Consider the following 25,689-nt stretch of genomic DNA (forward strand, 5'->3'; position numbering starts at 1 on the left):
CTGACATTCTAGAAAGAGACACCGTAGCAACTTTTATGTTTAATGAGATCAGACAAACTTCTACATCCCAAAATGAAGAACTATCCATTTTGTGGCTTTGACTAAGCAGTATTGTTTTAGTCGCAAACGTAGAATAATACTGTCATCGAGAGCATAGTATATTTAAATATACTATATATATTATATATTATATTGTATCATGCGATGCAATATAATTACAAGGACCTCCACCGCCAACAACTGAAATTATATATTTGGATATAGATTCCTCCTGGTTTGGGTCATATCAAGGAAGAACCTGTTCTGTGGGTCACAGCCCCTGATTGGAAAATGTAACTCTCCATTGAATAAATATAAATGAACACAGTTACTTTACCCGCGTATTTGAATTTTTACCACAACCATCAAGATACTTTCTTTCACTACTTTGGTTAAGACAGCGAAAGCTGTAGGCCCTAAATATTTTGGTTCCAGATTTACATCTGCAGTTAGGCAACATCAATGAAACTCACTCATATTTTAACACATGTTAGAGTATTTTCTCTAATATTTTCTGAGAAGCGATGCCTCATATCGCTAGCCCATATCCCGAATCTCATTGCTACAGCTATATAATCATCAATTTCTTCTAGCTTGAGAGTGTAGATAAGGCTCTGAAAAATATAATGGTGCCAAAAGTTATACAACAGATTTTATAGTGACGTTTTTGTGCTGTGAATTAACTTCCGAGATCATGTCATTGTCATCACAGCAATGACAAAAATATCTATCGTGATCTAACGCCAAAAATATTGTTTTTGTGAACAGTCTTTAGTCTCTTAACGCTTTGAAAATACATATCCATCAAGTTATGGCCGATAAATTGCCATCTATTTACCTATTTGCCAATTAAAAATATATCAAAAAACTTAAATACTGTGAAATGTGTCGTAGATAACATTTAATGGTAATTCTGGTAAAGATCGTTTAAAGTCTTTCGAAAAATTTTGGAAAAATCATATGAAAGACTGTTTAAAAGATTTTTGTTATTATGGCACAAATATTATTTTGTTCTATTGTTCTATTGCTTACGTGGTGAAATTAAAAACAGCCGTTAGTCGCTATCGCACACAAGTAAAAAATTTAATTTTAATACAAATGAATTCAATTTAAATTTATAAAAAATATATAAATTATATATAAAATATATATTTTAAAATTTTTATAGAGAGTATATCAATACCTTGACGTTTCTGTTGTATGAAAAATAAAATTAGAAATAATTGTTCCATTTTTAAAAATTTTAATTATTTAATTAATAATTTTTATTTTAATTTTTATTTATTTTATTTATTATAAAAATAAAAACTTACACACGAAAAACACAAAGTAAATTTTAGCTGACAATCAAATGATCTATTCAATGGCATTTCTTTCATTTAGTCTTTCAAAAGACCGAAAAGAGCTTTTTGTCTGTCAAGACCGAAAAGAGCTTTTTGTCTGTCAAGACCGAAAAGTACGTTCTGTCTTTCAAGACCAATAAGAACTTTCTCCTTTGTTTTAATCAAAAAGAACTATTCGTGTTTCAAAACATGCCTGACAGAACACGAAACATCTTTCAAATGATCTTTCAAAAAAGTTTTGACTGTGGTGAGCCGAAGAACCAATGCCGAGATTGTCCTGCTAAATAATATTGTATTGTGTTGGGTGTGAACCCAATAGTAGTGCCCAAAAAAAATCACAAGTAGATATGTAGTATTTACACATATTTTTGGAACCAGGAAATGGATAATCTAGCATATTCAAAATCACAACAACAAAAAGTCACATCATTCTAAAAATACATAAGCTTTTCCTGAGTCAACTCATAATCGTAAATCTCAATTATTTATTAACAAAATTTATATATTAAATTTGTCTTACATTCAGTTGAAATAAATAAAATTCAAATAAAATATATAAAATTATTGAAATTATTTTCATTTGTGATGTCCGTTACCACCAGAACAGCTAAACGCATTCATAAATGTCTGCTGTGTCACTTTAATGCATGTTGCCACCACTCAACTGCACCTCAGTGACTTGGTCGACAACTCCGCTGAATGATACTTGATTTGCACATTTAACACATTTCAAATGCTATCAACAGCTTGCAAATCTTCCAAGGTACGAATGTGACCACGGGTTGCATATCAACAGCAGAAATCCGCGCTCATACCCACCAGCGCCCGCAGCAAAATCGAATGGATTTGTGGATTTCTGCAGATATTTCACGGCATTAACCGAAAAATACATTTTATTACCCGAGAGAAGTACTTAACATGGACGTGTGCGAAGCCATCCTCTGCATAAAAATCACGGCTGCGCATTTGACCACTGAGACCACAAAAACGCTTGTTCATGACGAAATTACAAGACAAAAAACAAGTGTTACCCGTACTTGGCAAATTTGGCGTTGCAGTTTATTGCAGTTAATTTATGATTTTCATGTTCAAATCATAAGAAGATACACGGCATTTAGGAAATTTTTCTGATCAAATTTTTATTCGCAGATTAATTTCCATAAATTGTTTCTCCATAAGTTTTCACAATGAAGTTAAAATGCCAATGACAGATATTGGATTGGGCTTAAATATTCTCAAATTGCCACAGGCTATGCCGCTTAGCCCACACTGTCAAGCGTACTGGTTGCTGTAGTTAATTCGATACTAGTTTGCAAATATCTTAATAATAACAGTTTTTGGTATCCTCGTTATAAAGATACTATTTTTTTCTCCACTTTTTTTAAAGAAACCGATATGAAAATGACATCATTAAGCCGGAGCTGCATGTGCGTCTGCAGATTAGTGTGGGCGCACTTGGTGAATTGTAAACGCAGGTCGGCTTAACGCGGATATATTCAACTTTAACGCATAGACCACAAACGGAGATTGCTCTTTAGTCAAAATCAAATAAAAAAGAAAAAGAAAAAGGAATAAAATTCAAATTCGTTTATAGGAAATTGATCTGTCGAGAGTGCGGAACAGTCGCAATAATTTTCGATTTTAAATTGGAAAAATTTAATCCACAAAACGTAAAATAATCAAACTTGAATTGTAACATAAATTTCTGAAATTTATAAGTTCACCCTGGATTGAGCGTAAATTAAAGTGGTTTTCTCTTGGAAAACCACAAACAAATCCATTTTTATGGTTAGAGAACACTGACTATGACTTGAATATCGCTTACGGATAACTCGCAGTAAATTTTATATTTTAATGGACTTATTGGCATGTGATATTTCTTTGACTAAATTCGTGCATTGCTTTCTGGCTGAAGCCATAACTTCGGACAGAATGTATTGAGACTAAAAAATTTTTTTGCTTTCATAAACCTATAAATAGATCAAACACTACACATACCTATGAATGTGTAGCGCATATAATCACTATTAATGGGTAAATATATGTATAGATAATATAAATATAGTATATACTATATATACACACATTGCCTATCTGTATTAAATGTGCATAACATAAATACTAATACTAATACAAGATCTTCTTTAATATAATGGCAATCTCACAGCTGTAATTTAATTTGTGAACTGACATCTTATTTTAGATAATTTTTGATAAATCATCATGCAAAATTTACGTCCAAGCAGTATTTAAAAGTTATTTATATACATACATAAATTCAATCTAAAAAAAAATCTCTAACACCATTGGACAGACTCACTTTTATCTCACTAACAGAGCAATTCTGAAAAACGAGCTTTCAGCTCACCACACTCAAAAATTTTCCGAAAGATCGTTTGAAAGATCATTCGTATATTGGCATCGTTCCTTTGCAAGACTGGAAGCTATTTTCAGTTCATCCCTTAAGAAGTTCGTGTCTTAAGAGCTCCGTCTCTTAAGAAGGCTCCGAAAAAGTGCTTTGCTCCCAAAAAAGATTAATTTATGCCAAGACTCATTTAAAATGTAAATCAAGTATGTGAGTTTAGGTTTTTGCCCTTAATCATTATTCTGATTATACCGCTCTACTTCTGTTAGAAGTAGTTCTACTGCCGAATTTTTATGCAATATTGCATTAACATGCAGTTATTTAATAATAGAAGTGATATCTTTTTTAAATATTTCTTTAAATTATTATTATATCTATTAGAGGAACATTTATATTTGCATTAAGAACATTCAGGCATACTCAACTTAAAACTGCACTTCGAAGACATAACCAGCTTAACTGCAAAGTTAAGCTGCTCTGCTATAAGCAGCTTATTCGTCCTCTCCTCACTTACGCTTTTCCTATTTGGTCAGCCATCACTTCCGCTCAGATGGAAAGAATCCGCTTGTTTGAGCGGAAACTTCTTCGCGATTGCACTAATTATAAGCGCAAACCTAATGGCAAACACTTTTCCATAACAACTCTCTATAACAATGCCAAGATCACTCGTGTTGACGAGTATCTTCTGTCACTCGCCCGTAGGTATCTCACCCGGCTCCATGACCTTCCCCCCGACGTTTCCATTCCTTCCACTCTCTCAGAAGACTTTGTTCTAGCTTTGCGCTATAAACCCCCCCAATACCTGACTCACTACTTCGACGAAGTGGACCGTAACCTCTCCACTATCCCCTTATATAACCGCGGCTTTCGTGACCCCAGTCACAAAGTATATTGTTGATTCCATCCCCGCTAGTTAGCCGTAACCCCTTCCCCTTCTATATCATCCATCCTACTTAGTTCATGCCCTTGCTTTCTGACTTAGATGAATCTAGTTCACTAGGTATTAAGTCTATTTTCTCATTCCTCTTTCCCATGATTACTGGAATGAAGTTTCCACATTGCTGTGGAAATCTTCTTCATTCATTCCTAAGAGGTGGTTTTAGTGGGCTCAAGTCTCACACTGTGGCTTTCGATGCTTTCCACCTACTGCAAAAAAAAAAAAAAAAAAAAAAAGAAAAAAAACATTAAGAACATTTTTCATATCAAATTTTTTTAAACAAAAAGAAGAATATGTATAATAGATGTGTTGAAATTCTCAAGAACTGATTGGAAAAATCGGTAAGAACCCGATGTAGCATTACTCTAACGCCACAAAAGAAATTTTGTCACAAATGTTGATTACTTTTGATATGTTTAATCAATTTAAAAATTTTTAATAAATATAAATTAAAGATTTCCAAATCTATTTCTATATATTGGATTCTTTTTAAGTATTAATACACAAACAGAACGCATTCCTTTTTAAATTGCCTCAAGATTTTATATGAAATTTGATTACTCATACTTGAAATTTATTTAATGCACACTTCTCGTGTAGATTTATTGAATAGATTTTAAGAGATTGCAAGTTGATTAGCAGTTTTAGCCACCGATTAAAGACTGTAAAATCTAATCTGCACAGTTGCTTTTAAAGTGCATGCAATTCTCCGTATTAAGTCGCAACATTGCATGTCGAAACTGAATATTTCAGATTTTATCAAAAAGTAGTAAAAATATTTCTCCTTCTCTGATACCCAAACCAACTGTCCTGTATTCACTACTGGATGAAGTATAAAATAATTTCAATGAGATAAAATCAAATGTATGTTACCAGAAAATGGAGGTTGCCTCCAACCTGGAGTAGAAATATAATCAATTTTATAGATAAAAACAGTTTGAAGCACTTTAAAATTATGACATTTTTAAATGAAATAAGTATTAAGTTCAGAGTATCACAGTATCACATATGTAAGATGTCAATAAAATATTTATGTAAAGTATTTTTGTGATTATATATGATTTAAAACGGGAAGTCAAATATATGGTTTGTGATATTACGAGCTATAAAGTTGGCAGGGTGTTTAAAAAGTATTATTGAGTGTACAAAAAGTAGACACTTCAATAGCAAAATACAATAATTACTCTACGTATTAATTTTTTAAATTAATTTATTATTTAATGTTAATTTTTCCTTCCTAAAAGTGACGTCTCTTATGACGAAAAGAAACCATTTAAAAGTTTGAAGGGTTCGAATAGAAACTCGACCATACAACGTTGTATAGTCAATATTTCAATAAATTAAGTAACATTTTTGTTGTTGTCTTTTCATTTCTAATCGAACCCTTCTTAATTTATTTATGTTGATTAATACAATGTAATTAATTTTTTATTTCTCATATTTATGCTCTAAGGAGATCAAAACTGCATTATACCTCGTACCATTGTCATCCCAAAGGCGATATATGCTATTACCAAACACTGGAAAACTTAGTCTCCTCACCTGACATAATTAGTAGTAGTATAGTTTTTTATTATTTTCTTTCAATTTCACATTTTTGGTGTTTAGAAATTTTTGAAAGGTTATAACTAGAGTGTCGATAATCTAAATAAATGTAATTTTGTTGCAATTTGTAATTAATTCTTAAGTATAAATTCAAAAACTTTCCTCTAGTATTCTTTTTCTATAGATGAGTGCGAATGTTACGTATCCGTAAAATACTTTCCAGTTTTCTCCGTGGAACTGGTTAATAGTTCTATAGTGTTGCGTCAGATTTTTTTGACATATAATAAACTTATTTCCTTCAAAATGGGACAGTCTGATATAAAATGTTTGACCTCTTCGGTAACTTTGAGATTTCATAAACTACACTGAGAATGTGCTCCGCTTTCGTACAAAATATAAGTTCTCCACGTAATTTAAAAATCATACGTATAAACTCTGTCTTATATTCATCTTTAAAACAGTTTATCTATTCTAAATTTAAATGTAGTTGACGAGAAGTTTGCCTTGAAAGATTGTTCCTGGCTTTATTAATGAAACGATGTTCTTCTAAAAAATCTTGTTTTATTCACCTAAGTACTCCATTTACATATTACCTGGCAGACTTAAATATATCGACTCTGTTAACGCTGCAAGATTTCTTTAAGGTAGTGTAAATATATCACACAATACAACGAATACAACACTCCTTTGTATTTTATTTTCATACATTTCTAAAATTTCTTAAATGCTTTCGATGCTCTCCTAAGAAGTGCAATCTGAAATGCACCTGAAGATAAAGGAATTTCCATGATAATTATAAACCTTCTAAAAGCACAATATAGTGACTCAAAAGCAAGAATTTTACATGCAGAAAAAATAAGCGAACCCTTTTTTCGGAAATAAAGGGGGTACCTCTTATCACCACTCTTTTTTGCAATAACAATAGACGCAACGTTGAGTTTTCTTTTTTGCATTTTTAATGCTTGTGTAAAATCAGTTCGTTTATATATATGGATGCTAGACATGGCTCGTAAACTCTAACATCCAGCAAAAGCTTCAGACCTTAACTAACAGGTGACTGCGAAACATCCTGAAAATCTGGTGGTCAAGGAGAATAAGAATTAAAGATCTGTCGTAAATAACTGAACAAGTAAATATAAATAAAAAAAAGACAAAAGTATAGTTGGATTGGACACACTTTGAGGAAATGTTACGATGTAATATGTCACACAGCGCTTAAATAGAATCCTCAGGGAAGTAGAAGAAGAGGGAGACCGCAGATAACATGGCGGCGTGCTATTTTCAATGTAACTACGAAAACATTTCGCGAATTACGATTTCGCGAAAAGTATCTGACAGAAAACGATGGAGATTCTATATTAATAGTTTATGTTCCTAATGGAATTTGACCAATAGTAATACACAGATATAAGGGGAAAAGACATAAGAAGAAATACGAAGTAGTTTTAAAGAGAAAATTTAACTTATTTATTGAATTATTTTGTTAACTGAATATTTGGCATAATATTTATTTTATGGAAAAAAAGAATTGTACGCCGGCAAAATGTTTACCATATGCTTCAATGTCAAAATCAACACGGTAATTTCCTTCAGGAAATGCAGAAGGAGCTTTGAAACCATAAAGTGGTACTTTCTCGACAATCATGTCACTCTGAAAAACGATGAAAATTATTTGGAAAGTTTTAAGGATATTGAAAACCACTGTTTTACCGTATATGGACAACTGTGATTAATATTTGTATAAGACTTCCATATATCATAAAACACATCTGCAGTTGGATTACGTTTACCATCCAAGTACTTACAAGCGTCCAATGTTATATTAATCACAAAAGGTTTGTAACCATTGGCTTTCTTCCACATAGTGAAATGGGCCTAAAATGGATTTTTTTTTTAATAAAAAGTACAAATTTAATATCTCAACTTGCATTCATCTTAGTTATTGGTTGCAGGAGTAGGGCGCGTACTGAAAAATATTTCGTTGTTCTATTTACCGGCTTCAAATCACAGTAAGCAAAATAACCAAGACTTTTGTTGTACTCATTACATTTGATACTATCAACAAATATTGTATTTGATATCCAATTTTGCTAGAAAATGATAAAAAATTTAAATATTAATATAGATATAAATTAAAAAAAATTAAATATTTTTCAAAAATTATAATAAATATACCAAAAATTCTATCAAGCGTTCTATCAATTTCTATCAAACAGTTGACGCATGGATTTTTCCAAAATTTCAAATCTCACATCTCTTCGTGGTAGCATACAGAAACCAATACGTTTATTTTTTTTTAAAGTGATTCTCCAGCTTAACAATTTTTAAACGCATATCTCCCATTATATCTTAAGGTATCTTTGGTATTGAAACTTTTTCCTTCAATTTCAATTGTACGACTATCAACTATTTATAGTCCCTAAGTAATAACTTGCGCCAGTGGTAATCCAGAATCATCATTCATTATGATATATATGTGGAAGAAATCCCTATGAGAAATTAGTTTCTAAATACAAATATGGATGGATCGACTACACCTTACTACAAGATCTAAATAAGGCACCACATACAGCATTGCAATGGAATCTGAAATTTCCCAAATAGACTACACCATACTACAAGATCTAAATAAGGCACCATATATAGCATTGCAATAGAATCTAAAGCTTGCCAAATAGATATACCGAAACAGACTTTGCAAAGATTAAATTCTGAAGATCCTCAAAGAATTAACTTAACTGTGCAAAGAATATTAAAAATCCGGTTGCAATTAGAGAAATCAGTTTATGTATTCAGGCACTATGAAATGAGCAGTTGATTAAATCTGACATTATATCACTAATTCTTTTATAAAACATGGAATATTCAAGACTAGTATAGATTTAAAAAATGCCAAGCCATTTTTTGATTCAGGTACTTTTACTAAAACTCAGATCGTTCAATTAATAATTCGTTGGCCTTTTTTTTCCTTTTCAGATATCATCAACTTTTTAATATATATATATATATATTTTTATATATATTTTTTAGTCATTATTCCAATTTTCCGAACCTTATGTTGGTATAGTGTGCTTTCTAAGATATCAAGGTATAAAGTTTTAAAGCCCAATATCTTCCAATTTCAATATCTCGAGAAAAAAGCTGTATTCAAGTATACTGCAGTGGAAAAGCTTACTTAAATAGTCGAAGTTCGGAGATAGAGTGAAATTTTTAAACAAAATCAATTTCCTGGACTACCTTATTTTGAATTTAAATAATCATCTTGTACGACTAAATCAAATTAGCAAAAGCAAATTATATTGAATCTGAATGACAGTCGTATTATTTGCATAATACTTTATTGAGATATAAATGAATATAATTGATTTAAGATAACTATCTAACAGGACTAAAATATAATCATTTTTAAGAAGCACATTAAGCATTTATCAAAAATAATCGGCAGATCTCGCTAAGAAACACTACCCAATTGAACAAATGTTGGATTTTATACTTAAGCCATAATTGATGTGGACTTATGCCCATAGACCTACTGGCAAGTGACTCACTGACGGGTTATAGCAAGAAGGAGCCAACATTTTGAGGCAAAATCCAAGTAGTGTTCTTGGAGAGACACAAGAACACCTACGGGTGATACCCTTGTAGCGCAAATGTTAAGCTCGGAATATAAGTGGCAGACAATAACAAATATGAAAAGTGTAGTAATGAGAGTACAAGGATAACTTGTAAAATCTCGAAACCCACCATTCGAGAGAGTTTTTGAAACCGGAGTCTTTAAGCCACATTGAATAACCGAGGGGTATGGCATGTGGAAGAATATATATGCAGAGTAAACATGACGTTTCTTGGTTTCAATAAATAAATTACTTGAATCAGTGCTCTAACTTCAACGTTTGTTCAACAAAATAGGGACATTCACTAATATTCATATCAGTAAGGTAATCAGCATTTATTTTATTAATTTTAGATCTATATTAATATTGTATCAGGTATTGTTATAGTATGTTTTTAAAATCGAACTGGAATAACTAAAAATGATGTTGTTTTAGATTTTCATGTATTCAAATATAATTGTCAATATTTTTTTTAAGTTATTGGAGTATTCCTATCTGTCTTGATTGCCAAGTTAGATATAATATACCAAAAATCTTTAGCGTATTGTACTTCAGACTTTCTCTAGAAAAAAAATTTTAATGCAAATTAAAAATAATTTTAATACAACAAAAAAATATTTACAATATTCAAAGTTGACATTTACAATTAATTAAATATATTATAAAAATATTTGTTGTTGCAATTTCACTACTGTTCGATAAAAAAAAACCACTCTATTGATATCAACAATTTATATTAAGTATTTAGTTTCTGTCGTCAAAAACGGGTGTTAAAAATCAATTCCACATTTACGGATTATTTACTATAGTAAATAATAGTAGAAACCTTTAAATATTTAATATTCTTACTTTTATTTTGTAAGTATCATAACCTTTTGTCAAAAATAATATGTAAATAAGAAAGCACAAAATATCCATTTTTACAATTCAAAAATAATAAACGAACTAAAATGCTTTTAGCCATTTAAATTGAACAAAAAATCACGATATTGAAAAAATAATATATGTACACTTATCTGAATAATTATATCAGATTCAATGCCCGTCATACACTTAGTTTTGTTAATTAGTAATTATTTACTTGTGACAATTTTTTTATCAATTATATATTTAAATTTATTTTTCATAAAACTGTACTACAAAAGTACCCACCTGTGTTATAAAAAACGCTAACTTACTGTCGGCAGTTAGCCCTATATACATAATACAGCCTACTAACTAAGCTTATTAAGTTTTTAGTGAAGAAAAATCATAAGGACTTGTATAATAAACTAATTATAGCATCACATATATATTACTTTAAAAATATAATTGTTGCTTAAAAAAACAGTAAAAATCTTTGGTTCCAAAAGCGGCCGCGTCTGTGTCCCGGAGCCATTCGTCAATTCCGACGACCAAGTGTCATGTAACACCCACCAAAGGGATTTCACAAGCACAGAGTTTATTTTTTAGAGTTATCAACTACTATTAATTATTTTTGTATTGAGTGGTATATCATGATATTGGTGCTGTTTCTTCATAGAATGCTAGCTATACCCTTCATCCGTAACTATATCTTATAGAAAACAAATGATTTCATTTATAAATTTAAAGAACTTTGACACTAAAATTTTAAGTTTTATAAAATAACTAATGCTTTAATTCATCATTTGTGTTAGTCTATAACTTAGGTAGCTAATGCACGCTATCAGAATGACATCTACTTACGACACACAGTGTTCCGAAACAGTATTAGCCGACTAAAATTCTATACTTTCTAAAACAGTAGTTATATTAAAATGAAACTTTTCATAAATATAGTTTTTGAGGTGGCCTGTCTCTTAAATTTTTTGAATTTAGGTTCAATTGGCCTACCGGAACCCATCCAAATTTAAAGCCAAACTTGGTCCATTTTCACATTTTCTTAGTTATCCTAAAAACTATGACAGATAGAAAGTTGAAATTTTTTTTCATAATATTCCGCCCGTTGCAACACATACCTACACCCATATAAAATTTTTATAAAAAATTCTTCATTATCGTTAAAAAAAATTATTATCTAATTTATCACTCCCTAGAGCATGGGGAGCTTATATTCCCCATATATATTGCACGAATTTAAAAAGCTTAATTGCACAATTCATAATTTCGTCAGCTGACAATTCTGACTTGATACGGTAGTTCCAGTCCGTTTTTCCGTCCGGGTATAAAGAGATGCTTTTAGTGGGTTAAGATCCCGTACTGACTGGCTTTTGATGGGTTTGAGTCACCGTTAACAAAAAAAACCCACTTTTGATTTTATGTAATTTTATAATAGTGCTGTCAACGTATGGTATTTTACCTAGCTATATATCCCACCTATATATTCTATAAAGGTAAAAGACGTGTCTTCTATCGTGTGTTCGGTGTACCAAATTTAAGAAGTAATGTTATTGGATAGTTTGTAATTTCTGTGACATCCATCATGAAAACATTTAAATAAAAGCTCTATAAATTGAACAACTTTTTATAATCTGTATTTATTTTTATAAAATCATTGGTTGAAAGCAGATATTATTTAATTGTTTACCGATAAATGAAAATTAAAAAACATCACAATCTATTAAAAAAAATTTTTCAATACTTTTTAATGATGTTTGATGAAATGATAAGTTTGATGAAAGCAATTTACTTTCATCAAACTTAATTATAATGTCGTTTTATAAATTGCATCTATCTTATTCACAAGAATTTGATATAAATTAATTTTAACTAAATCGATATATTTTTACACACACAACATTATTGTAAAAATAGTAATGCGTAGCTTACCTCAATGTCCTGAGTAAAAGGGTCTACTTCTAGGGTTCCACATTTGAAAAACGATTTAATAAAATATTTATGCTATAAGTATCGATACGTCTGCAATAGTACACTTCATATCCAGTTCTAACAATGTTATTTTTTTATCATTAATCAGTAAAATTATTTCAAGTTGCACGGATTTTATAAAACAGGAACTCACTTTAGAACTTCAATATATTTTAAGATCTGTCAGCCCTTTTCCTACAATCAAGAAACCATTTAAAAACATTGCAATCATCCGAATCATTTATTGAAGCCTATGATTTTAAAACCCTAGGAAAACGTATCAAACATATTTAACTCTACATTATGGTATGCTTACACACCTAGCTCCACCTAGTCATGATTCCCGCTCCAAATACTATCTCAGGCATTTAACAATAATTTGGTGGAGTTCTATCGCTATTACGATACTGATTCTATTGTACAGTTTTATATATGTACATTTTTTTCCCTTCACTTCGATGTAAAAAAGGTTCATTCAAGCAACAACATCAAAGATATTTTCCTAGATATGGGCGATATCAAATCAAAAGAAACTTACCACAATTTGAGTCATTTCGTTACGATAGATTAGGCTATATCGTTGATACAAATATAAATATATATTTTAATATTTTTAAACAAATGTGAACGATAGTTAATTTTATTTCAATAACAATAAAAGATGATTTCGGTCAATTAGTCGTTATTGAAATATCTGAAAATCTGTATAATGAAGATCCAATTTTTTATAACTTTTTCGTGATATCTCACGAATGGCTAAAAATGTTTTGGATTTCATACCTATTAATTGGTTAATTGGGCATACGGTTGAAATCCAACGACCACAAAAAATGCTTTATCATTGTAAATAATTCTATCCAGAAGTGCCACGTCACAGTCACATTTTGAAAATCTGTAATAAAGGAGTTAGAATATTCCCGAGATAAAGCATGTTTGGACTATAAATCTTAATGAGTAATTTTTCACTTATGGCACCCGACTGGAGGTCTAAATCTGTACCGCGAGGTTCAAGGCCCGCAGTGTTCTGACTAATTAATGTTGACAGTATCGTAATGGCTATGAATAAATAGCCCAAACTTTCGTAGGTAGAATGATTGTATTTATTTATTTTTATTCCATGTGAAATTTGCATTTTTCACAATAGTGCCAAAAGATCAACAGAGACGTTAAGTAGGCTCAAGTGGGAAGTTATGCCAAACATTTGTCTTTACATTATCTTAATACATGTGTTGAGAACACCGTGGAGTTGAGTATTGACAGCAGATAAACACGTTAATCACTCTGGGCTTCTGTTAATAATCTTATCTGGAAGTACCATGTGACTGTTTTCACTTAAAATTCTGAAGTACATACAATCACTAAAATAATAATAAGTCATTAAATTCTTTAAAAAGTAAAATACAGCCCAATGTCGTTAGAACCATAACCCGTACTAAGCATGAATTAATGGACGAGGAAAATTATATATCCCTGCTTCTTGCCAAAGAGTATTATGCCAAAGAGTATATTAACGATTTTGTGAAATATATATGAGTCAATATTTTCCTAATTAAAATTCGATTTTAAACAAGAATATAATAGCTATTATAATATGGAAGTTTTTATTACTAATAAATAAAACCATATTTTTCTACTGAACTGACTGGGTATGAGGACATAAGTTTGTGAAATTAATCTTTACCTTTAATCCATAATGCGAACTTAAAGAAATAATATATAAATTATAATAATATAATTTCGGGGCGAAATAATACTTACAGATTAACTGATTCTTATACAAAATAAAATTTTAAGTACGATTTTTTATTCAGAAAATATTTATTGAAATTCTTTCGTGTGCAGTTTTAAAACGAAACAAACTGGTTAAAAATATATGCATAAGTGTGATATCGTTTAAATAAGAATTTAACATTAAATTATTTAAACAACAAACAAAAATATTTTTATTTTGTACTTTTTTTAGTACCTCGTATTAATTAGCAACCCAATCCCCATACCATTTTAAAAAATCCTACCGTAAATAACTAAAAAAAGACATAAATAATGTAAAATGAATTTGGAATCTTGTATTACCTTAAAATATAATTATATTACTTTTTCATTAAAAATTATGATTATTTTATGGTAACAAATATTTGGACACCTGCCCGAAATACACCATAGGCTGCAACGTCAAGGTCAACACGATAATTTCCTTCAGGAAATGCAGAAGGAGCTTTAAAACTATTAAGCGGAACTTTCTCAACAACCATATCACCCTGAAAAACGATAAAAATTATATTAAAAATTATGAAAATCTTGAAAACTATTGTTTTACCGAATAAGGACAACTATGATTAATATTTGTGTATGGCCTCCATATATCAAAAAACACATCAACAATCGGATTTGTTTTACCAGCTAAATACCTGCAAGTATCTATCGTCGTATTAATCACAAAAGGTTTGTAACCATTGGCTTTCTTCCACATAGTGAACTGCACCTAAAAATTTTTGTTTTGGAAGGGTTTTCGAATAACAAAGAAAGAAATAATAATTTTTGTTTTGTTTAGAATGAAAACATGTTTCTTAAACCATATATTATATATAACAGCTTACGCGTGACTGAGTAACGGGGGGTTTCAGAAGTTTGACGCGTAATGAAACATACTTCGTTGTTCTATTAAAGGGCTTTAAATGGCAGTAAGCAAAATATGCAAAACTTTTATCGTAATCAATACATTTAATACCAGTAACAACTATGAAATTTGACACCACACCGTTCTAAAAATTATGAAAAAATTTTTTTAATATTAGATCTAATATAACATTGGCAAAAATGATAACAAATATAATTGACTTTTTTAAAAATTTTTAATAATTATAATAAATTCCAAATATATAGGCATATAGTATAATAGCCCGTCTGCAATAAGGAAATATTTGCTAATGGTTCATAATATTATAATATATTGTACTGCAGTTCTAACCGAACATTGGACTATAAGACAGCATGGAGTCAGATTTGGACTTCCCTGTCGAATCTTTTGTGGTTTATGATACTGGTTTATGTTTGATTAGTCACGTTCGGACAAATATAAAGTTAAAAGTTTATACCTTGTACGCACAAGTTTCCAATATGGATGAATAAATTATTACACTAAAAAATATATAGAATGATAACATATTAACTACACAAATCTAGTATTCAAACTGAAATGATTTATTTAAGTCAATTCTGATATTAAAACTAGAAAACAGCTAATAATACTTACTAATATTTAAATTATACTTGTTATGAAGCGGAAAAATAAATACATAATAAGCCACAGATACTATCAATTTTATTTCAATTAAAAGATAACAATGAAGTGATTAAATTGCGTTACGAACTAATAATATTATATAATAATATTAAATACTTTCAAAAACGGGTTTTCGGATAGTAATGAATAACAACAAAATTTTATTTTTAATTAATTGAATTTTTTGATTGAGCATACAACTGATTTAATAATTCGCATATTATTTTTTAAAAATATTCGTTGGTTTTATAAGTCCATATCAAATTGTGGGATTACAACTGCCAGGCTTAGAACTTTGAACCTGTCAAATTAGAAGCAATGACTTCACAATTTTTAACCAAACGAGCCAAAAGTAAAGCTCGTTATTACCAGGAAGTCAAGCCAAGCTTTTCCTACTTTAGGTTTCCGGATCATTATAGTGTCTCTCAGACGAAAGTGGTCGCCATTACAGTAGCTATGACTTGTTTTAAAATGGATGATTTATTTGAAATATATACATACTATCAGACAATTAAGCTGGTTTAAACTCCTTGAGTTAAGTCCAACTTATATCTAGGATGATTCTTGATTGCTACCATCTCTAAACGAAATGTTGACGTAGCTCAATATATTTCGCTAATTCCCGAACCCTGATCATAGGGGTATTTTCAACAATTGCAGAGCAGACGAGCTAACCAGAAGGGGTGTTTCAAAACCTCACTCGGAACACCTAAGTAATCTAGGCATATCATTAATATCATTCAATTTGTTATTGTGTTCTTTCTGAGTTGAAATTTTTACTAAAAGATGGAAAGACTTAACGATATGCAGGCATCTGTATGCAATCTGTTCACTTTCCACTAAAAAGAAATCTAATATTCTCATTGTAATGCTCCGTAGAGATATCAGTACGAGTAAGTTTTACGTATTGTAAGTTTACTTACAGGTCACGGCAAATAAGGGAACCATATTAAAAGATTGAATTTCCCTTTCTATCACAGCTGTGGGGAACAATGAGAGTGCCTCTCATCTACTCTGCCTTTGCCCAGCTCTTGTACAGCGATAACTCAACACTTTCGGAGCTCCCTTTCCTGAGGATCTTGATCAATTACTAGTCCTCCCACTAAACAGCATTTTCAGCTTCGCCAACGGTTCTAAGTGATTTTAAACTCTAAGTTTTTTTCTATATGCGATAACAGAATGGGCCAATATGTATAAGTGGATCTCCTAGGGATCGCCGGTATTACCTAACCTTTGCTAAGGTCACTGAAGTGAAATGTAAAATTGAACAATATTTCTTTTTCGTTGTTACCTGAAATATTTTATTCTAATATAAAATACTTTCTTCCTACGAAAACTGTAAAAGTGTATTATAAAAATATTTTCTGAATGATATTATGTATTTTTAACCGTGGAAATTTGTCACATCCCTTCCCTGTCGATAACAGTTTAAAAATATAGTAATAACAACAACTATTGTTTTATATGAGATGTTAAAAAGTTATTTCCAAATAATTAATAAACAAACCATACACTCGAAAATTAAAACTAATTTATATAGCAAATCAATTATTTGCAAGCCAAATATTTATTTTCTATATACTCTTATCAGCACATATATCCTACTATATCACATATCTTACAGAAAAAGTTGTTTGTGTTATTCACATGAATTTAGAAAATTGGGTAAGAGAATAGCAAACGAATGCAGTTCGACTGAGTAACATCTTAGGTTGTAAAAAATCTGGAGAAAATGAAATAAATACAAATAAATATCTATGGTATAGACAATTAAGAACATCCACAAATATGTTCAGGTCACTTTTCTCAATATGGCTTAATATTTTTTTTTAATTACATTAACATGTTTTGAAATAATATATTTAATAACTTAGTTAATCTACTTATAATTTTTAATTATTTCTATTTCTAACTGTAAAATATTCCCTCTCAATTTTGTCAATGCATATCCCAGCTAATCTTTATTTTTTTATTTGTAAACTCCATTCAATAGGCAATTTGAAACATGAGTAACAAGTTTACTTACGCAAGATGCTCTTTTCCGTTATAAACTAAAACAATTTAATAGTTCAAAAACGTAAGTGAGATTATATATAGTATACTTTATATATATGATATATATACTCGCTATATAAGTGCTCTTCTCGCATCAACTCTCATATCTATGTGGACAATAAATAATTTGTTTAGATATTTAAATTCAATAACGTCTACATCATCACATTATTATATTAGATGTTGTAGTTGGTCACATTAAGTAGTAAGTATAGTTGTGAAAGACCTAGTCCTAAACCAACGCTATTGTGTTGTTTTAATATTGTAAATCGCAGTATTTTTTGATAACAGAACTATATCGTCATAGTTACTTGGTATATTTCGGTAGTCTTGGCGTTGTTTGTGAATCAATCATAAAGAATAAGCCGTTCAATCCGCATATTAAATAAAATTTAAAAATCTAATTTATAAATGTATCACTTTTTTTATACATCTCATTTAAATCCTTATTCATGGTTAACATTTATAAAACCACACTTATTCAGTTATTAAAGTTATGTTTATCGATCTTTACTTCAGATTATTGACTTTTTCTGTAGTTCATCATTTCTCTACCTATTACACTCTCTAAATAATTGTTTATTCATACTTTTTCTTTCCATTATAAAATTTTGTCTTGTGAGTGATATTACCAACTTTATTTTACTTCTATTGAAACCCAATATGACTTCGCATCTTTTATCTCTTATCGACTATGTCTCTATTTTTGAAGTGTTGTGTCAGATCGTACATAAATAGCAACTATGAAAAAACACATACTTTACTGTTGCATTTCAAAATTTTCCAAGTATTATTTACAAGCAAAACCGAAATAGCCTATTTTTGAATCATGGTTAACATAGTACTCTAAGAAGAGCTCATTTTTATTACAAGCTCCTAACGCATTTGTTCAATGTTGGCATAATACAACTTTGTTTGCATATTTCGTGATATTACTGTGATATCTCTTATAACTAGGAGTATCTTAAAACAGTAGTTTTTATATGCTTAATCCTAGTGCGAACGTTTATAATTCTTTATGAAACTGATTGATTAAATGCTTCCTACAGTAACTGCTAATATACGTGGACAGTAGTCATTATCATTAAGCACAAAAATGTTATTCTAATGTTATTATCTTATCTCACTGATCCCTAAAAGTGTGCATTTCTCACTAAACAAAAACAAGTTCATTATTATTAAGAACTGCCACTAAAACTAGCGTCTATTTTGATTATTTATAGAATCTAGATTGGTAGATTCTATTCAAATAGGTTTCCTTGATTCTCAAATGTAGCTGATTCCATAATTACTATTATTTAGTACTTCCTTCTATATTATTCAAACCGTAAAAAATCGTTAAATATGGTACTATGTCTACAGAGTGTCACTTTATGTTACTTATTAAAATAAACAGTCTATGTAAGTCCTCTAAGCCTCTTAAAATATATATTACTTTTAAACTCATAGGAAAAGAGTTTTTTTTATATTCTAGAAAATAGCTTTATGATTATTTTACTCAATAGAAATTTTAGGAGTAACCTATAATTTTATATATATAAAAATAGTGAAACAAAGTGAAAAGTATAGGTATGCAAATTTTTATTTATATATTTTAATTTTATAATTATTGTCAACTAATTTATGGTTACGAATATTTGCACGCCCGCACGAAGTACACCATAAGCTCCAACATCAAAATCAAACCGATATTGTCCTTCGGGAAATGTAGAAAGTGTTTTAAAATTTGACAGCGGAAGGTTTTCAACAAGCAAATCGGTCTGAAAGTATTATTTAAGAAATTCATTTTAAGAATTTAAAAATTGAAAAATTATTCTAAAAACTTAAAGCATTTCGGTAATACCATTCGTACTTTGTAAGGACAAGTGTGGTTAATATTCGTATTTTGCTTCCAGATATCGTAAAACCAATCAAAAATCAGATTCCTCCTACCTGTAAAATACCTACAAATATCTAACGTCACATTTATTACAAAAGGTTTATAGCCATTGGCTTTCTTCCATACAGTAAATTGTGCCTGAAATTAATTTTTAATAGTTATAATAAAGTACACCTTATCCTAAGAAACTTACATGCGCTTCGGTAACTGGGGGCTTCAAAAGTTTAACACGTAACGAAAGGGTCTTCGTTGTTCTATTTACTGGCTTCAAATAACAGTAACGAAAAACTGCAAAGCTTTTATCATATTCATTACATTTAATACTATTAGCAACCAAAATATTTGACACCAAAACGCCCTAAAAATTTAATTTACTTAACTATTTATTGTATAATTATAAATATATTATCAAACTCAATATATTGTTTGAGAAAAGAGCAAAAGTTATTAAACTCAAAACGTATGAGCGCTGATATTTTACATAAATCCTTAAATGATTATAATATTAACTTTATGAATGATATAGAAACCTGAAGTTGTTCAAAAGCTGATCACATAAATGACCTGACATTTTTAGTATACTAATATACGCTTACTGATACAAAAAGGTGAAAACCCTATCCATACTTAAATATCTCAGGCTGTGGTGAAAATAGAGGAACTTAAAAGAGTAAACTAAATTTAATTAGAGAGCAAAGAGTAATTTTTTGATCACTGCAAAAAGGCCATCTCAATCCAACAGTTTGACTTATGTAGTTGACATGCCATATTTATTCAACTCTACTGCGCTTTATAAGACATAGAGCTAACTTTAAAATGACTCTTTACAAATAACAAGAGAATAAGTGGAGCATACAGCTTAAGAACATATAGGATTCTCAATACTTGACGATAGTTAGGTTTTTATTTTGGAGCCAAGAATATATCATTGGAAGACTGAAACATTTGAATATATAGGTACAAATAATAGACTACTTTAGGGACTATTATTAGTCCTTAGTCGGAAGTATCATCATCTACAAGATGAAAAATATGGTATATGATAGAGAAACTGAAACATTTTTGAGACTATTATTAATTAATATAGATAATTCGATTTTTCGTTATATATCGAATTAAGGGTAGAAGCATCATCTACAACAAGATTGAAGGTGTTTTCTATTAAAAAATATTAAATTAAATTAAATAAGTTCGTACAATAATCCCAACTATTAACACAATAATAGGATTATGAAATACAAGCTTAAAATGTTGGGTTATTTGACATTTGCTAATCGTAAGAATGAGAAAAAATTTAATAAATTTATAGAAGGTTATTCATTCTTAAATTTCGATATTAAACATAAAAATCGTTTTATTACTAAAGTTTTGATCAAATTGTTTTTTTTATAATGCTCGGACCTTGAAATTAGATGAGTAACACAAGATCTAAGTAACACAACAACATCGATGGAATACTTTTGAAGTAATTTTTGATTACTTGTCCATGTATCGATATAAAGCTAAGAAATACTATGTCTTAGAGTATTGGATACTTTTAAGGTAGTTTTCGGTGAAATATATATGACACAAAAATACAAAGTTGACAAAAGCTCAGTCATAACTTGAAAAATATGCGTTGTCAGAGCGTCAGGTATTTTAAGACTGCCAGTATAATTACGATGCGTGGCATAGCCACTCAAATTCTCTGTTACCAATTTACATTACAACCCGAAACATTTTGCTGAACAAAGTCAAAATATGACACATTATGTTGTTTATTGAACCATTCTATACTAACCACAGATAGTTCACATCCATGTCTTTATTTACAAGCCAAAATAGTGGTCATCATGTAGGTGTAGTGATTTGAATGAATGGTTTGTGCCACACCTTCGTCATTCGGAAAACAGGAAATCTATCTTATCACACCTATTGACCAAATGCTGCACCATATAGCAATTCTTTGTGAATATAATGGTTGTCTGGAAGTGTTCACTATCCCAGATGCTACAATTTTATCTGTTGAAATATTGACAAAGTCGAAACTGAGTACTATCATTGAATAAAATTCAACGTAAATAATCTTCAACCAAATGTTATTGTTTGAGTACCTCCTTCGACGTATGTTCTGTTTGACATACATATGGTATTGAAACAGTACTGCCAAATCCAGACCACGAAATGGATAATCATATATGTACATTAATTAAAATCCAATTTAAAAAAAAAAATTAAAAGAAACTAGATGTTCATACCTTGTCAGCACGAATTTCCAATAAGGAGGAATAAACTATCAAGCAGATTATTACATAGAAAGATAGCATATTGACTGCACAAATCTAATATGCAAACTGATTTGTTTTCATTAAAAGCAATTTTAATTTTCAACTACAATGTGAGTTGTAGATACTTATCAATGCTTAAGTGGTACTATTTTATTACAAAGTGAAGAATTAAATACATAATGCGAGAATGATGATGATGACATCGATTAAATTTCAATTAATTCACATAATATCAATATTGTGTTTAAAAACCGTAACGAACTTTAATTTCGCGTATGAAAGACATTCCCTCCCTCAAATTTGACCAATTTCTGATTCTTTCAGATATTATGTTCTCTTAAACTTTATCCCTAAAGTTGTATTATATTCTTTTTGTATTGTTGCGTGTTTGTATTTGAAATATTCTTAATCTATTCGACTTTTTATTACTTCCCACGCACCATTCCTTCAAATAAATCAGTATATGTTTTTAAAAAATATTACTTACTTTAGCTGTTTTATCAAAATTTTTCATTGTGGCTCTATACATTCTTCTTGGAACAACTAAAGCAAACGCTGCCTAAACTGATTTTTAAACCGAACCAATGGTTCAGAAGATCAAATCATTAAATCAACACATTTCAAATATGTATGCATTGCATGTAACTTGATCCAAATATATAGAAAGACAATACATTATAATTAATCTTAAGGGTTGTTTGGAGTCAAAAAAGCATCAGTTTCCTCCAAACTGGAATTCTTCTTCTTGGTGTCTTCTCTTTTCTTCTTCTCTTAAACTGTACTCTGTTAGAGGCTACTCTGCATATATCCTTTCATATGTAGTGCGCTTCTGTTATCTCTTATCTCTCTTTCAATTATCCTTCTCCAAATTAAAGCCGATTCACTAGGGCGTCTGCAACCTTGTAGGTTCCACGTCAAATGTTGTGGTGGAATGTATTTATTTGGTAGTCGAAATGTCTAATTTCGCCTAAACTGGATTTAAGCTACTATTATTTTTTTTATGATAGTTCAACAGTATTATTGTAAGTGTTAGTATCAATTATTAACCCACGCTAGTGGATTCCGCTGTCTACAGGTTCTAGACACAGATTTCGTTGTATAGTTTGCATGCCATGTGACCAATGCAACACATATCCATGATTAAACAAATATCCCTGTTTTTATCGTTGAAACTTTTTCCACTCCATAAAAAGATTTTGGAACTCTGTTAGAATAATATATATGCAGTTAAGTCCAAAAAACTTCTTCACAAGAATGTAGGTATGTACAAAGAAACCTCGTCATAATTATTGTTTATATTAAAATAATATAAAAGTAACAGATTCCAGAAATATATTACTAAAGTTATTCAAAATAAAAGAAAGATATGTTAAATATTTTCATATATTTATATATAACTATATGTATATTATAATGTAAATAATAGAATTCTTCTTTTTTTATTTATTGTTTTATTTATTCATTTTGTTTTTTTGTTGCCACTATCTTTTTTGTTAAAAGATAGTCTTTTTCAAACTACATATTTAATGATATAAACCAATATACAGCTGCACGACGTACGTTATAAGCACTGACTTCAAAATCCAGACGATAATCACCATTGGGAAATAAAGACGGAGCTTTTAAGTCATTAACAGGCATATTCTCAACAATTATCTCAGACTGGAAAATGAAAAATATTTTGTTTGGAAAAATTCAATATATAGATCCTCTAAATAAATAACATCAGAATACATAATTATAGCTTACAACATAAGGGCATGTGTGATTTAGATTGGAATGGGGTCGAATCAGTTGAAAAAACCAGTCGAATGCGATATAGTTTTTTCCAGAGAGATATTTACACGCATCAATTGTTACAGCTATAACAAAAGGTTTATAACCATTAGCTTTTTTCCACATAGCAAAATGAACCTATTTTAAAGTAATCAGATAAATGAGTATATTGCTTGCACATTATATATATATATTATATTTATATAAAATGATAGTATATCAACTTACCGATACATTTGTGACTGGGGGCTTGAAAAGTGATACACGAGTCGAAAATAGTTTTAAAGTTCGATTTACTGGTTTCAATCTGCAGCGTGTAAATTTGGCAAAATCTATATCATAATCGATACACTTAATGCTTTTAATGGTCATTCTATTTGTTAGCAACTCCTTTCACGACAATTAAAAACATATTAAGCCAGTGAAATAAAATTGGCACATAAAATATCTGAAAACTACATACCATTTGTATGGAGGTTGAAACCATGAATAAAACACATACGCAAATATAATGCGGGCGGATATAAGCGAGTTTTAACTTTACTGACATTTTATAAGCAACTAAATCTGCAAAGTTTTAAAAAAATTTTATTAAAATATTTAATTTTATCATAAAATAATTTTTTGCAATTATTTTAAATTGCTAACACATATTGACACATCTAATAACACATATTTATGCCTTAAAAAATTATTTGAATACTATAGAATAAATAATGGAGTTCGCTGTGCTTTATTGCAGGGGAGAAGACTTCTATTAAATAGCATACAATTATAGCATACAAATTTGGAAATATTTAAGTATTTAAAATTAAAAAGCAATTAATACAAAAAAACATTAAAAATATTAGTATTAGATTTTCTCAAATTCACTTCATTAGTATAGTTATGCTACTTGTCAATTATCATTCATAATATTGACTTATATTTCTCCAAATGTACTCTTATATATAAATTGATTTTTTGACATTAAACTCAATTTCACATTACTTATTTAAAATTATATTTCCTTTCTCGACAATTATGCCATATGGATATTACATGACGTAGGCAATCAATTCCAATTCATCTTTAACTTGATCTACCTTTAACAAAAACATCTATATATAAGTCACATCACAATAGCTGAAAAACTTTAAGACTTGATAACTATTCAAAGAAAAGAACTCATACTTTAGTGTAAACTAAAATAACACTAAAGTATAATAAACAATAATTATAACACTAATAATCATCAATCCACAAGCTGAGACGCCAGTCATCAAAATATATGATTTCTAGAAAGTGACAATATTCAAGAGAATACGTGGCAAAATTTTATAAAATTTATTCTAAGTCATACATATCTAATGACATGAGATAACTTTTGATATATACAAAACAATATAAAAAGAACTATATCGTATATCCTTTAAACTCAGATTTTTAAAACAAAAAATATGATAAATACCAGGCATCTATCTCAAAATAAAAACGAGATAGAGATTGTTGGGTTATGATCTGTTGAGGAAGAATTTTGCTCATATTTTAACTCTTGTCCCCTCTCTACATTTCTCTCTACTTCCTTTGTTTTCTCTCTTTTTTTCTATCTATCGTTCTCTCCGCCTAATCTTCTTATATTCATTAAAGAATCCAAAAGCGCTTCCGATTGGAAAATCTGGATTCAAACAATATTTACTCTAGATCTATTAAATTTAATTGCCAATAACGAACATTTTTAGATTAATCAAACCTTTTTATAGTAGTCTTAGTAGATA

General features: G+C 29.7%; 1 protein-coding gene across 1 annotated transcript in view; it reads right to left on the minus strand.

Annotated features, from left to right (window-relative positions):
- Positions 1–15,142, minus strand: part of LOC119676994 — a 36,271-nt gene extending 21,129 nt beyond the window's left edge. The window contains exons 1-5 of the mRNA XM_038088260.1: positions 14,990–15,142; positions 14,829–14,930; positions 8,224–8,319; positions 7,940–8,104; positions 7,781–7,880 (exon numbers count right to left, since the gene is read on the minus strand). Coding sequence (XP_037944188.1) covers positions 7,781–7,880; positions 7,940–8,104; positions 8,224–8,319; positions 14,829–14,930; positions 14,990–15,142 — 616 coding nt within the window. The remainder of the gene's footprint in view (positions 1–7,780; positions 7,881–7,939; positions 8,105–8,223; positions 8,320–14,828; positions 14,931–14,989) is intronic.
- Between the last annotated feature and the right edge of the window lie 10,547 nt (positions 15,143–25,689).

The sequence above is a fragment of the Teleopsis dalmanni genome, chromosome 2 (assembly GCF_002237135.1).
Source record: "Teleopsis dalmanni isolate 2A chromosome 2, ASM223713v2, whole genome shotgun sequence".
In the NCBI taxonomy this organism is placed as follows: Eukaryota; Metazoa; Arthropoda; class Insecta; order Diptera; family Diopsidae; genus Teleopsis; species Teleopsis dalmanni.